Source organism: Sminthopsis crassicaudata, chromosome 3 (genome assembly GCF_048593235.1).
Source record: "Sminthopsis crassicaudata isolate SCR6 chromosome 3, ASM4859323v1, whole genome shotgun sequence".
Lineage (NCBI taxonomy): Eukaryota > Metazoa > Chordata > Mammalia > Dasyuromorphia > Dasyuridae > Sminthopsis > Sminthopsis crassicaudata.
This window is the reverse complement of record NC_133619.1, coordinates 614,757,693-614,772,171: the sequence shown is the minus strand read 5'-3', so window position 1 is coordinate 614,772,171 and position 14,479 is coordinate 614,757,693. Positions and strand designations below refer to the sequence as shown.

Sequence of the window (14,479 nt, the reverse complement as noted above, 5' to 3'; positions counted from 1 at the left end):
TATGTTTTGTTATTGTTTGGTCATTTTTAATTTGTGTTCCCAAGTCTTCATGACCCCATTTTGGATCATTTCTTGCCAAAGATACTGGCGTGGTTTGCCATTTCCTTCTCCAGCTCATTTTACAGATAAGGAAACTGAGGCAAGCAGGGTGAAATTACTTATCCAGGGTCACACAGCTAAGAAGTATCAGAGGGAAGATTTGAACTCAGGAGCATGACTCTTTCTGACTACCTACTGATTAGTTAATTAAGTTCTGAGCATAGGGTCTATTCCTATTTGATTGTCTAGAACAGAGATCTTTTTTTACTGGATCTATAACTATTTGACTATCTGGGGTGATATATAGGGGAAAGAACTTATAGTCTTTATCAAATGGATTAAGGAACAATGGGTGGTGGAATAATGATGATGATAATAATAATAACATGGATGAATTTGGAGTCAAGAGACCTAATCTTGTATCCCACCTCTGAAACTTATTAGGTAAGTGTGACCCTAAGAGGGATTCTTAGCTTCCCCAAGACTCAGTGTCCCCATCTATAAAATGGGCACAATATTAATGCAAAATCTTCCTATTTGTTGAATAGAGAAAGACACATAAATCTGAAAGAAAAAGGAGATATTATTACATTCTTAGTAGAAAATGATTATAACGTGACAGATCTCAGCTCTCTGTAAGTGGAGGCCTGGGTTAGTTAATGACAATTTTTATTTTGAAATATCTTTGATTTAATCAGTGTATAGCCTCTATCCTTTGACAAAGATAAAATTCCATGTTTCACAAACCGCAGTTCAACCGAGTGTTTTCAAATTCTGTCATGTTCTAGCTGTTTGTTACTGGGCAAATCACTGAAAAACTCTGCCTCAGTTTCCTCATCTGTAAAATGGTTGTGCTAAAAGTTGTGCTGTTTAGAGAGGCGTGATTACTAGCGTCCAAATCTTACCTCCACTGCTTGCTATCAGTCCTGGAAAATCACTCCATCTCAATCTGTTTCTTCTTTTGTGAAAGGGGACACCAAAACTTGTATTATCTAAAAGGTCAGCGTTCTATAGCAGCTAGAGGACTAGCTTTAGCATCTGAAAAACCTGAGTTCAAAACTTGCCCCCGGGGGCAGCTAGGTGGCGCAGTGGATAGAGCACCAGCCTTGAATTCAGGAGGGCCCGAGTTCAAATCTGGTCTCAGACACTTAACACTTCCTAGCTGTGTGACCCTGGGCAAGTCACTTAACCCCAGCCTCAGGGAAAAAAAAAGAAAAAAAAAACTTGCCCCCCAACACCTGCTGATTATTGAGCTCAGTTAACCCCTCTGAGCTCCATTTCCTTCACCTGTAAAGTGGGAATATTAATACCCCTTACCTCCTGAGGTTATGGAAAGTCTCAAAAAGTATAATATACGAACACACTAACACAATGCAAAGAAGGTGACAAGTTACTCCCATGAGTCTGGGAGAGATGCAGAAAATAGAATCCTTCCTACATAGTGCCAGTTTGGAAAAATATATATTTTGTGGCCAATATTTTGGCCAAGAGCACCTCTGCATTGGAGAAGGACGCTCCTGGATGACATGCAGAGCCGGCCGATCAATCCTATGTCACATATTGTGTAATAGCTTATGTCATACAATAGTATAGAATACATATCCTATATTATAAATAACATAACATCTTTGTCGTGTACTATATATTAAGAGACTTCTTATACCTATCCCATATATCATATGTAGGATATCTATTTGATGTATCATACCTATAGGGCAAATTCTGCACATATCTAACATAATATAAGTATGTATATGTCTATACACACATACATGCCTTCATATATATATATATATATATATATATATATATATATATATAAAATGTGCAATGTGTGTGTGTATTCATATATGTGTCTATGTGTATATATATATACACATAGACACATATATGAATATACATACACTTTGCATATTTTATACCACATAATGAATATGTATTTAAATCACGTTATATATTATATCTCATATTACAAGTGTGTATGTGTATATATGAAACACATACAGGATAAAATCTGAAAAGACAAATCCTTCAGCCACACTTTGGCGGCTGACTTCTGGAGGAATGTCTTGATCTACCACAGCTATTTAGGAGGAGAAAACCGGCTACAAATGCTAAAGACAAGAAGCTTTCCCAAAAAATTAATGGGGCATTTTACCACGCACAAAAAATAGATAACTTTTGACCCCAAAGGGGGAAAGCGTAAGGAGGGGGAACACAAAGTAATAAGGATACACTAGCCGTCAGTCAGTTGATACGTATTTACTGAGCGCCTCTGGTGGGACACACCAGAACCCGTGCTAGACATCAGATGGCTGTCACCGAAGAATAAGGCTATAATTAGATCTCCAGAGGGGCCGGGATATATAGTTCCTGGCTTTGGGGGCAGTCGCCTGCAAGTCCCATGGAAGGAAGAAGGGGGCTAGTGACCCTTGTGAAGGGGACCCTCTTCTTGGCTCACTTCAGTCTCTCCATCACTCTTCCAGGCCTAGGCTGGACACCTGGTGCCACAGGTTCCTTCCTGATGTAGAAGAGGATCAAGCATTTTATAGGCAAAAGGGGACAGCTCCCTTAGGTGTACCTTATTGGCTCCCACCCCTGTCGTAGGCAAGTAGGCGCTGCTCCACAAAGTGGTAGAGGAAATGGAATTTTTAGCATGGAAAATTCCAGATGGGGGGACTTCAGAGAAAAGGCAGGAGGAGAAGGCAACTCTAGAGCAGAGAAAGTGGCTCAGAGAGCTGCCTTCCTGGAAAAACAAAGGGAAGACCTGGATTCGAGTCCTATTTTAGACTTACACCGGCTGCAGGATGCTGGAAGGTCGTTTAAGCTTTCGCTGCTCTAGGCCATTCTAGAGAGAGTCTAGTTGAAGACCATAAGTTTTGGAGAAGGTGCTGACCTGGGCTGGACTGGATGCTCAGTGTGAGTCAACAATGTGGCTTAGTGGTGAAATAAATGAATTCAATGTTACTTCTCTCCCTCCCACCTTCCAACTCTCAGGGTCCAGATTTTGGTTATGTGACGAAAATAGCAAATGAAAGTTTGGTCTGTGACCTGGACTCCTTTGGGAACTTGGAGGTCAGCCCACCTGTGACAGTTGGAGGAAAAGAGTACCCCCTGGGCAGGATCCTCATTGGCAACAGCAGCTACCCCAGGTGAGGACAAAGGGTTGGGGAAGGGCTGTGTCTAGAGTGCAATTAGTCAGGTAAAAATCTTAAGCCCCCTTCCTCTTATCTTCCCCTCCCATACAGACACAGAAACTCATCTTTCAGTCTTAACATTTGATATCCTTTCAGTTCTGATATTCCATCCCAGCTCTGACCTCCCATGTTCTAAGGGCCCTCCCGGCTCTGACCTCCCGGGTTCTAAGGGCCCTCCCGGCTCTGACATCCTGGGTTCTAAGGGCCCTCCCAGTCCCAACCTCCCGGGTTCTAAGGGCCCTCACGGCTCTGACCTCCCGGGTTCTAAGGGCTCTCCCAGCTCTGATCTCCTGGGTTCTAAGGGGCCTCCCAGCTCTGACCTCCTGGGCTCTAAGGGACCTCCTAGATCAGAACCCCATGTTCTAAGGCTCCTCCCACAACTGATAGTCTGTGTTCAAAGGGCCCCTGGCATTGTTGGGACTATGGCCCTCCTCATCTTGATATTTTCTGTTCTAAAATCATTCCCAGCTCTGATATCCTATATTCTAGGACTCTCCTCAGCTCTAATTCACTCTGAACTTGACGGTGAGTCCCCTGTCACTGCGGGTGGTCAAGAAGAAGCTGGCTGCTTGTTTCCTTTGCCAGGCCGGGCAGAGACCTCTGAACTCCTGTGTCCATTTATCTGAGTAACTGATACCAGGCGTCTCTCTGGTCCTTAGCTTTTCCCTTTTCCAAAATGGCCCTCGATCCACTGACTCTTAACCACTCACTGCCTTCTGTGCTTTTCAGCGACCAAAGCCGAGAGATGCTGAAGGTGCTCCAGGACTTCCTGTTTGCCCAGAAGGTCCAGGCACCTGTCAGACTTTTCTCTGATTGGCTGCATGTGGGGCACGTGGATGAGTTCCTCAGCTTTGTCCCAGCCCAAGATGGGAAGGTACAGCCGGAGGTGGGAGGAGGGGAGGTGGGTATGGGGACCCAGACAGATGTAGGGGAGAAGGGGGCTTGGCTGAAGCCCCAGAATTTTCTGGCATTGGAGTTAGGAGATGTGAGCCCAAACCCTGTGACTCTAGCTGGCTGTGTGACCTTAGGCAAATCATTTCCACACTGAGCCAAATTCTCTGATCTGTAAAATAGGTGTAATGATACTCATACTATCCCTCTCTGCCCCGCCCCGCCCCCAGTGGTTTGTCAGCCGGACCAGAACCTGCCTCTAACCTGTGGGTCCTTGGAGCCAAACAGAGCAAGCTAGAGGCAGAGGCAGTGATCAAACTCAAACATCCAGGACATCTCCAGCGGCCTGTTCCAAATCCGGCCAATGGACCCAGATGGCTCTGGAGGGGAAAGCGAGGCAGGTGACCTTGCCCACTTAAATCCAATTCACTTGCACGTCACGGCTCATCTCCCTGATGTCAGGGTCCTTTTCGAGAATGAAGGACAAACAATTTCAAAGCGAGAAAAATGCTTGCAAGGGAAAGTCCTCCCTGGAGGAGGGCTCGGCATGCTGGGCAAAGCCAGGGCTTTTGTATCTAAAAAAACACAAGTGAGCTGGACCTGACATAATCCTTCTTAGGCAGCATTTCCCACAGCATGCTCAGGCAGGGACAACGCAGGCCCCGTTCCTGGGTCCTGTGAGAACAGTCCCCAAGTTGATGTTTCCCAGTGGGGTACAGAACCAGAGAGAGCATGGCAGTATCCGGTCCCATTCACTTAGCAATTATAAGAAACAGAGATTCTGAGCAGGTTAAGACATGTAGCACAGTGGATAGAGCCCCAGCCCTGGAGTCAGGAGGACCCGAGTTCAAATCTGCCTCAGACACTTAACACTTCTTGGCTGTGGGACCCTGGGCAAGTCACTTACCCCCAATTGTCTCAGCAAAAAAGCAACAAAACAAAACAGATGTGACTTTCATGTCCCTAAGAAACAGGGGGAGTTCCCTCAGTGAGCACCTGGTTCTAGCCAAGCAATGCACTTTACTAATGCACGTTGAGGGTGAGAGCATCCAGAGAGAGTGTTATGTTAAGCTTAGGGCACAGTCTGCTTAACCTTGGCTCTGGGAAACAGGTGTCTCCAAAATATTTTGATGGGTTCAAGAAATATGATTTGTCAACCTGAAACCTCTAGAGAAAAGTGAGTTTTTAATCTGATTTTCTAAGTTCTCCCATTCCTCACTCAATTCCTAGCCTCTACTTTCCTCCAAGGCTTTGCCCCAGTGTCCTTGAGCCCTAGTACAATTTTATTCCTGTATGAGAAGCAAGATGATTTAGTAGAATGGCGGCTAGACTGTACTCTGCCACTTATTGTATGACTTTGAGTGAGGAATGGAAGCTTTGAGGGACTCAGTCTTCTTAGTCACTAGAGGGTCACTAGAATAACTAAATTAGGCTGGAGTTAAGGAGCATCTACTGTAAAAAAAATCTCCTGATCACAAAAATCTCCTTTTTCCCAGGGATTCAGGCTTCTCCTGGCCAGCCCGAGTGTCTGCTACAAGCTATTTGAAGAGAAACAGAAGGAAGGACATGGAGACGCTAAGATGTTTGAAGGGCTTTCGAGCCAAGGTTTCTAAGGGCTGCTATTTCTCATCTCATCCTGCGACTCCTTTCCATAAGGAGATTCACTAACCACTCTGTGACTCAGTAACTGGTCCTGTATCACGTACTAGCTGATCCATGGGCCTTCGCTGGAGAGCAGAATTGCTTTGGAGAGTTAGTCTAGGAAAAAAACGACAGACCCGAGAGTTAAACAGGACCCATTACTGAGGCCTTAAAACACAGCAGGTTAGAACTAACTCCTGAAAGACCTAGAACACAAACTGTCACAGCTGGGAAGAACCAGCCCAATCCCCTTATTGTACTTTTTGAAGACACTGATGTAGAGATAGGGGAAATACCTTGCCCCAGTTCCCAATGACAGGAAATGGAAGAGGTAGGGCAAGAATTCAGGTCTTCTGACTATTCCATCATTCAGGTCAATTAAAAATACATCTATGGTTGTTCAGTTGAGTCTTCATGATGCCATTTGGCGTTTTCTTGGCAAAAATAATGAAGTGGTTTGCCATGTCCTTTTCCAGTTAGTTTTACAGAAGGGGAAACTGAGGCAAGTGACTTGAAGTGACTTGTCCAGAGTCACACAGCTAGTAAATGTTTGAGGATGCATTTTGACTCAAGTTTTCCTGATTCCAGGCCCCAAGTGCTACCTGTCATACCACCTACCTGTCCCTTCCCCTCAAAACCATTTATTAAGCCCCTAATATATATTCACTGAACGAGGCAGTAAGAAGACACAAAGCTCAGGTAACAAGTGAAGTCTGCCCTCACGGAGCTCAGAGTACTAGTACTAGGAAATTAAGACACAAGCAACAGATAATGACATTCAGAGTTATGACTAGCACTGTGACGGTCACTGCAAGGGGCATTTCAGGGGCATGCAGGAACTAACTCATATTGTGTCTGGGGAGCCTATTGTTAAATTTCAGCATGAGCATTACACTCCAGAAATCGGCAAACTCTACAAATCAGGATTTAATTTATTGTTTTGTTGATTGTCTAGACTTTAAAAAAAGTTATGGAGAAAATGTTCATAAAGTAAATTAAGCTTATAAGTGTGTCTTGGACATCACCATCATCATCATCATCATCTTTATTTTGGAGAGCCGATTGTTAAATTTACCAGGATATTCCTGGACATCAGGCCCACTTGACAAGACCGCCCGTGGATGCTCCCTTACATAGCCCTGTCCTAAGCCCTCCATGTTCCTCAAACCTTCAGAATGAGGGCTCAGAAATCAGAATGATTTCCTTCCCCAGGTCATTTTATAGATGAGGAAACTGAGGCAAATCGGGTTAAGTTCCTTGAGGGGAAGAACCGTTTCATCTCTTTTTATCCCAGCATCTATAAGTCTAGCACATATGTGGTACATAATAAGTACTGGCATATGGTACTTAATAAATGCTTATTGATTTTTCCCACGGTAATAACCCCTAGTTATAATTCTAACAATGGCATAAAGTATTCCAAGGTAATAGCAAAAAAAAGCTATGATCTCTGGGGACGAGGGCAGGGATTGAGTTTATACTAACTGGGAGAATCGTGCTGTTTTTATTATTTGCTCTTCATTCTTGAAGAGGACCGGGACATCAGGGAAGTGATAGCATGACATATAAGTGAATTGGAAAATGTCCTTCAAGGTGCTCCAAGAATAAAATTTAAAAAGAAAAAAAAAAAAAGATTCTCCAAGAGAGGCCCTTGATTGAATTATAATATTTAAATTTTTCTCCATTATTGGGCATTCTCCTTAAGCATAGCGCTTAGTAGGAACTGACACCCTGGATTTTATTTCTTCTCTTTACAAACAGCTGTCTAGGGTATGTGTGGATACAGGGCTGACTTACAGCCCAAGACTCTCTTGGCCAGCCTGAAGCAAAAAGCTGATTACCTACCTGCTGAAAACCCTTCTCCTTTTTCCCTTTTATCTTCACTACAGGAATAGAAAATAAGACCATAAAAGAGATTCTGTCAGACAAAACCTTACAAGAGCACAATCAATACGCCAAGGTATGGGGAACTGGAACCCTGGGAAAGGTGGTACAAGATTTCAGAAAAAAATGGGATTTGAAACCAGAATTCAAATCCTGTCTCTGTATCCCACTCTTTATGGGTGGGTCACATTTCTGACCTCAGTTTCTTTACTTGTGAAATGGGATGGTTGGTTTGGGTGATTTCCAAGATCCATTTCTGTTCCAATATTCTTTGAGTCTATGTAGAGGAAATCATGTTAAGCTTGGATCAGCATGACCTCAGTTGAAATCCCACCTTAGAACTGGCCTGTGACCTTGGCAAGTCAATAATTTCTGGGAATCTCTGCCAACTCTCTAAAAGACAAGGGTTCTTAAGGTGTGGTTCCAATGAGGTTGAGATATTTTTACAAAACTACTAAGACTCTTTTTATTATTTTATTTTTTCCCAATTACATGTTAAAACAATTTAAAAACATTTTTAAAAAGTTTTGAATTCCAAATTTTATCCTTCCCTTTCTCTACCCCTCCTTTTAAAAGACGTTATTTCAAAAATAATGTCTAATATGATAAACATCCCTTGGTATAACCCTCATAAACGAAAACTCTTGGGAGAGGTTCTCAATAATTTTTGAGAGTGTAAAGGGATCCTGAGGCAAAAAGGTTGAAAATCACTGCCCAGAGACTCATCTCTGTGATTCCTTCCAGTTATAAATCCAGCAGAATATAGTTTAAAGTGCTAACTAACCACGATGCAGTTTGTTCTGGAGCAAGACCAGCCATGTTTTAATCCCAGTTTTGCTACTTAACATCATTTTGGAGTAAATCACAATCCTTCCGGGTGCCTCAGTTTTCTCATTTATGAAATGAGTGACTGGCTCTTAAGACCTCTAATGTCATATAAAAGTTCAAGAACTCAGTGGCTTGAAACTCTTAGCTAGACCCATTCTTCAGGATCGTAAATAATCACATAAAGTTGGAGCAGGGCCTTGAAGGCCATTGGGTCCAAACCCATCATTCTTCAGGTAAGGGAAAGAGGGTCAAAAGCTCGGTAACATCCAATGAGCCTATTTGTTTTGAATCAGAATCAACTGCACAAAAGCCCTTTGTTTGTAGCGAGCTGTCGTCTCCAGAAGCTGCTGGATCGCTCTCTGGGAAGAGATCTGCTGTGTCTACTCAAATCTCTCCGATTCTTCTTCCTGTAGCGAACCGTTGTCTCCAGGCAGTTGCTGTTAACTCTTGTCCTTAGAAGTGACTTCCCTTCCTGCAGAGAGCCCCGTCAAGCCTGATGCAATTCAGAGTCTTTCTTCTTGAATCCTGGCTCTGAATCTCCTCCAGCTCTTATCCTTCTCCAGGCCGATCTGCTCTCTGCGCCCAGTGCTGTCTCTTTTTATCCTCCCAGAGAATGGGCGTGGGATAATGCAAGGGCTTCTGGGAAGAACCACCCCAGCCAATGAGCTTGCCCCCTCTATCAAGTCAACCTGAGTTCTCACCTTGTAATTGTCCAGAAAACCTGAATTCTCACCTTGTCACTGTCCAGACAACCTGAGTTCTCACTTAGTAATCCTAACATCTCCCCCTTTCTTTTGATTTAGAACATAGGACAGTCATGACCTTGAAACATAAATCCATCAATATGGGAAGTATTACAGATAATTACATAAATTACATAAGCACATAGTAACATAGTAACATAACACATGCTAGAAGTATATAACATAATCATAATCATAAATTGAAAATTTATAAATGTCCATAAGTCCATTGTCCATTATTCTCATCTTGTGTGAGGAAGTCCAATGATTCCTGCTGGTTTTTAAAGTTCTTTAACAGTCTTCTTATTATCCATGCTCTTTCAGTGTCAGATGTTTCTTAGATCTTCTCCTTTATTTTGAGGTCTTTCTCTTTTTCTGTCTCTCTCTGATGGACAAGGCGAATATGACTCGTTGGCACCCATCTGATTCCTTCTCCTGCTGAAGAAATACAAGCAAACCCTCTCTCCCAGGCAGTTAACCTATCTAATTTCCTTCTATTTACCACTTTCTAAATCTCTTCTCATCATCTGACAATTACATTGGAGTTGTTTGCACTGGGCACAGCCCTGTTGGTTTAAAAGGCCTGTATTCTCCCCAAGTGTAATCCATTTTTGCAATCTGATTGCCTTTTGACTCACTTATCAGGTAATCCCTTTCTGCCATGTGATTGCTTTTCTGCTGATTGATTAAATCAGAGTCCTGGCCTTCTAAAGGTTCTTTGGGTGTAACATCAGCTGCCATCATGCCCCAAGTCTTTTTTGCCTGGGGCCCTGGACCTGGGCCCCTCATCCCATTTCCCTGAATTATTCTACACTCTGATGCCCAATGTAGTCCTCTGTTGCATTTTGGACATGGGGTTTTAGGTCTTCTCTCACCCTGTCTTCTCACTGTATCTCCATATCTACACTGAGCTCTTAGATGCCCAATTTTTCCACATTGAAAACATCGCCGAGTTTCTCTAGAAGGCCCTTGCCAGGAGGGACCCTGTCTTTCCACATTCATCATTGTCTGAGTGTAAAAAGCATTTGTTCCCACTGTAGCACAGCGTCTTATGATCTCCTCTAAAGGAGCATCTTTGTCTAATCCCCATATAATTCTTTTGCAAATCTCATTGGCATTTTCCTTAGCCAGATGTCTGGTCATTATTTCTGTAGCTGAATTTTCTCCAATAGTTCTTTTGACAGCAGTTTGCAAACGTCCCACAAAATCTGCAAAAGGTTCATTGGGACCTTGCTGTATTTTAGTGAAAGCCTCTCCACGATCTTTCTGTCCAGGAAGGACACCCCAAGCTTTTATTGCAGCCTTAGCAATTTGTTCATATATTGTCATGGTATAATTAATCTGTTCCGAATTCTCTCCATATTGACCTTCACCAGCTAAGTGCTCAAAAGTGAATTGTGTGTTAACTCCTATTTCCAAATTGCATCTGACTTGAATTTTACATAATTCATGAAATTCCGCAAGCCATAATAAATTTTCTCCAGGTTCCAGACATGTCCTTGCTATGGATTTCCAATCATTCGGGGTTAGGACTTCATAAGACAAACCATCTAGTAACATTTTGACATAAGCTGATGTAGCCCCATAAAGGGTACAACCTTTTTTCAAATCCTTAATTGTATTCAAATCTAAAGGTGCATATCTTCTCCTTTTTTTACCTACAGAGTCAGTATTTTCAATCACAGGATATGCATGTATAAAATCACTTATATCCTGTCCTTCTCTCTTAGCTTTAACCAATGCTTTTTCTAATCTTGTCATAGGCTTAGGCTTCTTCACAGGCAATTCTGTTTGTGTTTCTGCCTCTTCCCCTCTTTCTTCCTCCATCTCTGAAGGTGGGGTTGATGTGGGCCTGTCAATAATCTGTTCTCTAGGCAGGGTTGAAGCTTCTTCAAGAGAATCATACCATAATTCCTCATTTAAATCCTCTTGCTCTAGGGAAAGATCTTGATCTTTCCTTTTTTCCTCACACTTCCTCCTCTGTTCATTTTTAGAACTTTTCCTTCTCCTACAACTTGCTTGATAGTTTAAGGCTAATTGAACTATGTTGTAGATATAAAATACTTCTGCAGAAATTTGAACGAGGCCCATTTTTTGCTTGAAATTCTTTCATTTCATATCCCACTAGCTTCCATTTATCTACATCTATCTTTTCTTCCTCTAAGAACCAAGGAGATGTGCGTCTTAATGCAGCCAAGAGTTTAGCAATCTGTACCCAGGTTACAAGTAAACTCTGCTCCTCAATTATCTTGATTATACTCTCTATAGTACCACTCCTGAATGGAGCTGAGGTTGCGTCTGGGGCTGAGGTTGAGTCGGCTGAGGTCCAGGGATTGAATATAGCTAACATCTGCCCCATTTCAGCTATAAGAGATTCCTGGTTTAGCCCTTAACAAGTTAAGTTCCTTATTTATCTATTAGCACGCTCACTTAATCTTTAACAAAATTTCCTCGTTACTCACGGTTCTGGGTCAGAGAGACTGAGATCTAGATCGGAAGCTTTTCCACTGGAATCAGGACTGTGTCTGTCCCTGTTCGGGCGCCAAATTGCGAAGGTCTGGTCTAGCTCCTCTTGTCAGGATAAGCAAAAGTCCTTGCCCCACGTTGGGCGCCAATTGTTGCGAGCTGACGTCTCCAGAAGCTGCTGGATCGCTCTCTGGGAAGAGATCTGCTGTGTCTACTCAAATCTCTCCGATTCTTCTTCCTGTAGCGAACCGTTGTCTCCAGGCAGTTGCTGTTAACTCTTGTCCTTAGAAGTGACTTCCCTTCCTGCAGAGAGCCCCGTCAAGCCTGATGCAATTCAGAGTCTTTCTTCTTGAATCCTGGCTCTGAATCTCCTCCAGCTCTTATCCTTCTCCAGGCCGATCTGCTCTCTGCGCCCAGTGCTGTCTCTTTTTATCCTCCCAGAGAATGGGCGTGGGATAATGCAAGGGCTTCTGGGAAGAACCACCCCAGCCAATGAGCTTGCCCCCTCTATCAAGTCAACCTGAGTTCTCACCTTGTAATTGTCCAGAAAACCTGAATTCTCACCTTGTCACTGTCCAGACAACCTGAGTTCTCACTTAGTAATCCTAACATTTGTTGATGTCTCCTTTTGACCCAGAGCTAGTCCTATACTCTCAGAGTCTAGGAACAGTGGGGGCTCACCTCTGGCAAGTCCTTCCATGATGAAAAGCTTTAGGTTCTTCACCTTCTTAGTGTCTTGCACCCCTTGGGCAGTACCGAGTGAAGTCTAGAGACCCCTTCGTAGAATTAAAATTTTAAATTCACAAAATAAAATCCATGGGATCCCAAAGGGAACCAGTTATATTGAAAGAGTTGGGTAAGACTGAAAACAACTGAACAACAATAAAACAGTTGTCAAAACATTAAATTACAACAGCCGACATATATGGTCAGTAAGTTTTAAAATTCCTTTTCGTGAGTTCCAACTTCACGGGACATACAGAACCTCTGCCTTAGAAAATGAACCTGGCTCCATCATGTTGGCGCTTGGATTAACCACAACCTGAATGGGCTTAGTCTTTGTGAACCCTTTCAAGGGACTTGAGATATGGCTGGGTTTACATCGAAGAGGGCTGATTCCTGGACCTTTCCCTTCCTTAGAGCTGCATTGACTGGAACCGGGAGATCCTGAAGCGGGAGCTGGGGCTGACCGAGCAGGACATCATTGATATTCCCCAGCTCTTCCATCTCAAGATGGAAATGAAAGCTAAGGCTTTGTTCCCAGACATGGTAAGAACTCAGCATGTGAAGGACGTGTGATCCATGATTCTGGAGGCAACCAAGAGCAGCCCCCTAAGGGGGCAAGAGGCTGGGATTCTGTCCTTGTGGGTGTGGGGATGTTCTCTGATGGGGAAGGTCTCAGGGTGGGGAAGACCTGGAGAAAGTACAGGAGATCTAGGACCCTTCCCTAAGATTCCCCCTGACTTACGGGATGGTCTTCAGAGATTTTGAAAGAAAGGGTATGGAACACAGATCTTAGAGTCCTGGGTTCAAATCCTGACTCCAACACTTAGCAATTTATTTGCCATATATTTGCAAATGAAATGAAAGCTAAGACTTTGTTCCCAGACATGGTAAGAAGTCAGCATCTGAAGGACGTGGGAAGGAGTGGGATTAGTCTAAGACGTCTTCCAGCTCTGACATTCAGGATTATCTAGGAGTTAAAGTGTTGGGGAAACAACTGGTAGGATCTCACTCTTTATACTTGCCCATTTTACGGAGTAGAAAACTGGAGAAGGAGACACCCCAGGGAATCAAGCTCAGAACTGAAGGGCAGGAAAAATAGTTCTGGGTTTGACTTCAGAAAACCTGGCTGAGGGAGGATGGGAAATCACTTCCCCTTTCTAGGCCTCCTTGTAAAATGGGGGGATTGGCTTTAGGGGACCTCTAAGGACTGCCTCCCACATCTAAGTCTATGAATCTATAGCTACGAACCCAGGAATCCAAGTCCTTGCGCTCCAATTCCAGCCCTCCCTTTGCTATATGATTAATGGTTGATTTTTCTCTCCTCCTGCCCCAGGTGAACATGCTTGTGCTGGGGAAGCACCTAGGGATCCCCAAGCCCTTTGGGCCCATCATCAATGGACAATGCTGCCTGGAGGAGAAGATCCGAGCCCTGCTGGAGCCTCTGGGCCTGGAGTGCACTTTCATTGATGACTTTTTCAAGTATCACCTCAATTCAGGAGACGTGCACTGTGGGACCAACGTCCGCAGGAAGCCCTTCCCCTTTAAATGGTGGAACATGATGCCCTGAGCAGGCCCCTCTATCACCCCCGCTTCCTTGTCCAGACTTTGTGGGAGCTCCACCTCGGCTCCTGCTTCCCACAGTTCTTGTCTGTCCCAGTCCCTCGCCCCTTAGCCAGGCCAGTTCTGGCCCCCTACAATGGGCTGTCCTCCTGAAGAGATGGAGGCTCACCCAGCAAGTGACCCAGAGGAAAAAAGGATTAGTCTAGAACCCCATGGACAAGGGAGCACGAGCTAGGAAACTATAATAAAGTGAAGACTTTCTGAATGTGGCTGTGCTATCCAAAGTCCTTTGTTTTCTGGGTTGTGGAGAGGTAGGAGCAGAAGAAGCAGTTCTGGGGTCCGAGCTTTGGTTCTGGCTGTGACACTTACTGGTTATGGGATCATGGGGAACCCTCCTTCTCTGATCTTGACTTCTGACCTCTTCTGGAAGGCCTATGATGGATTAATTTGTAAGGTCCCTCAAATTATGTGCATTCTAAGGGCCCTCCCAGCTCTGATTTCATG

The 14,479-nt window shown here is 43.8% G+C and overlaps 1 protein-coding gene across 1 annotated transcript in view; it reads left to right on the top strand.

Moving 5' to 3' along the window:
* The window catches only part of LOC141564079 (protein-arginine deiminase type-4-like), a 47,391-nt gene extending 33,155 nt beyond the window's left edge, over nt 1-14,236 (top strand). Inside the window, exons 11-16 of the mRNA XM_074306100.1 lie at nt 3,037-3,191; nt 3,966-4,110; nt 5,624-5,732; nt 7,658-7,728; nt 12,830-12,958; nt 13,749-14,236. Of these exons, the coding sequence (XP_074162201.1) occupies nt 3,037-3,191; nt 3,966-4,110; nt 5,624-5,732; nt 7,658-7,728; nt 12,830-12,958; nt 13,749-13,982 (843 nt within the window). The 3' untranslated portion in view covers nt 13,983-14,236. The remainder of the gene's footprint in view (nt 1-3,036; nt 3,192-3,965; nt 4,111-5,623; nt 5,733-7,657; nt 7,729-12,829; nt 12,959-13,748) is intronic.
* The last annotated feature ends 243 nt before the right edge of the window (nt 14,237-14,479 follow it).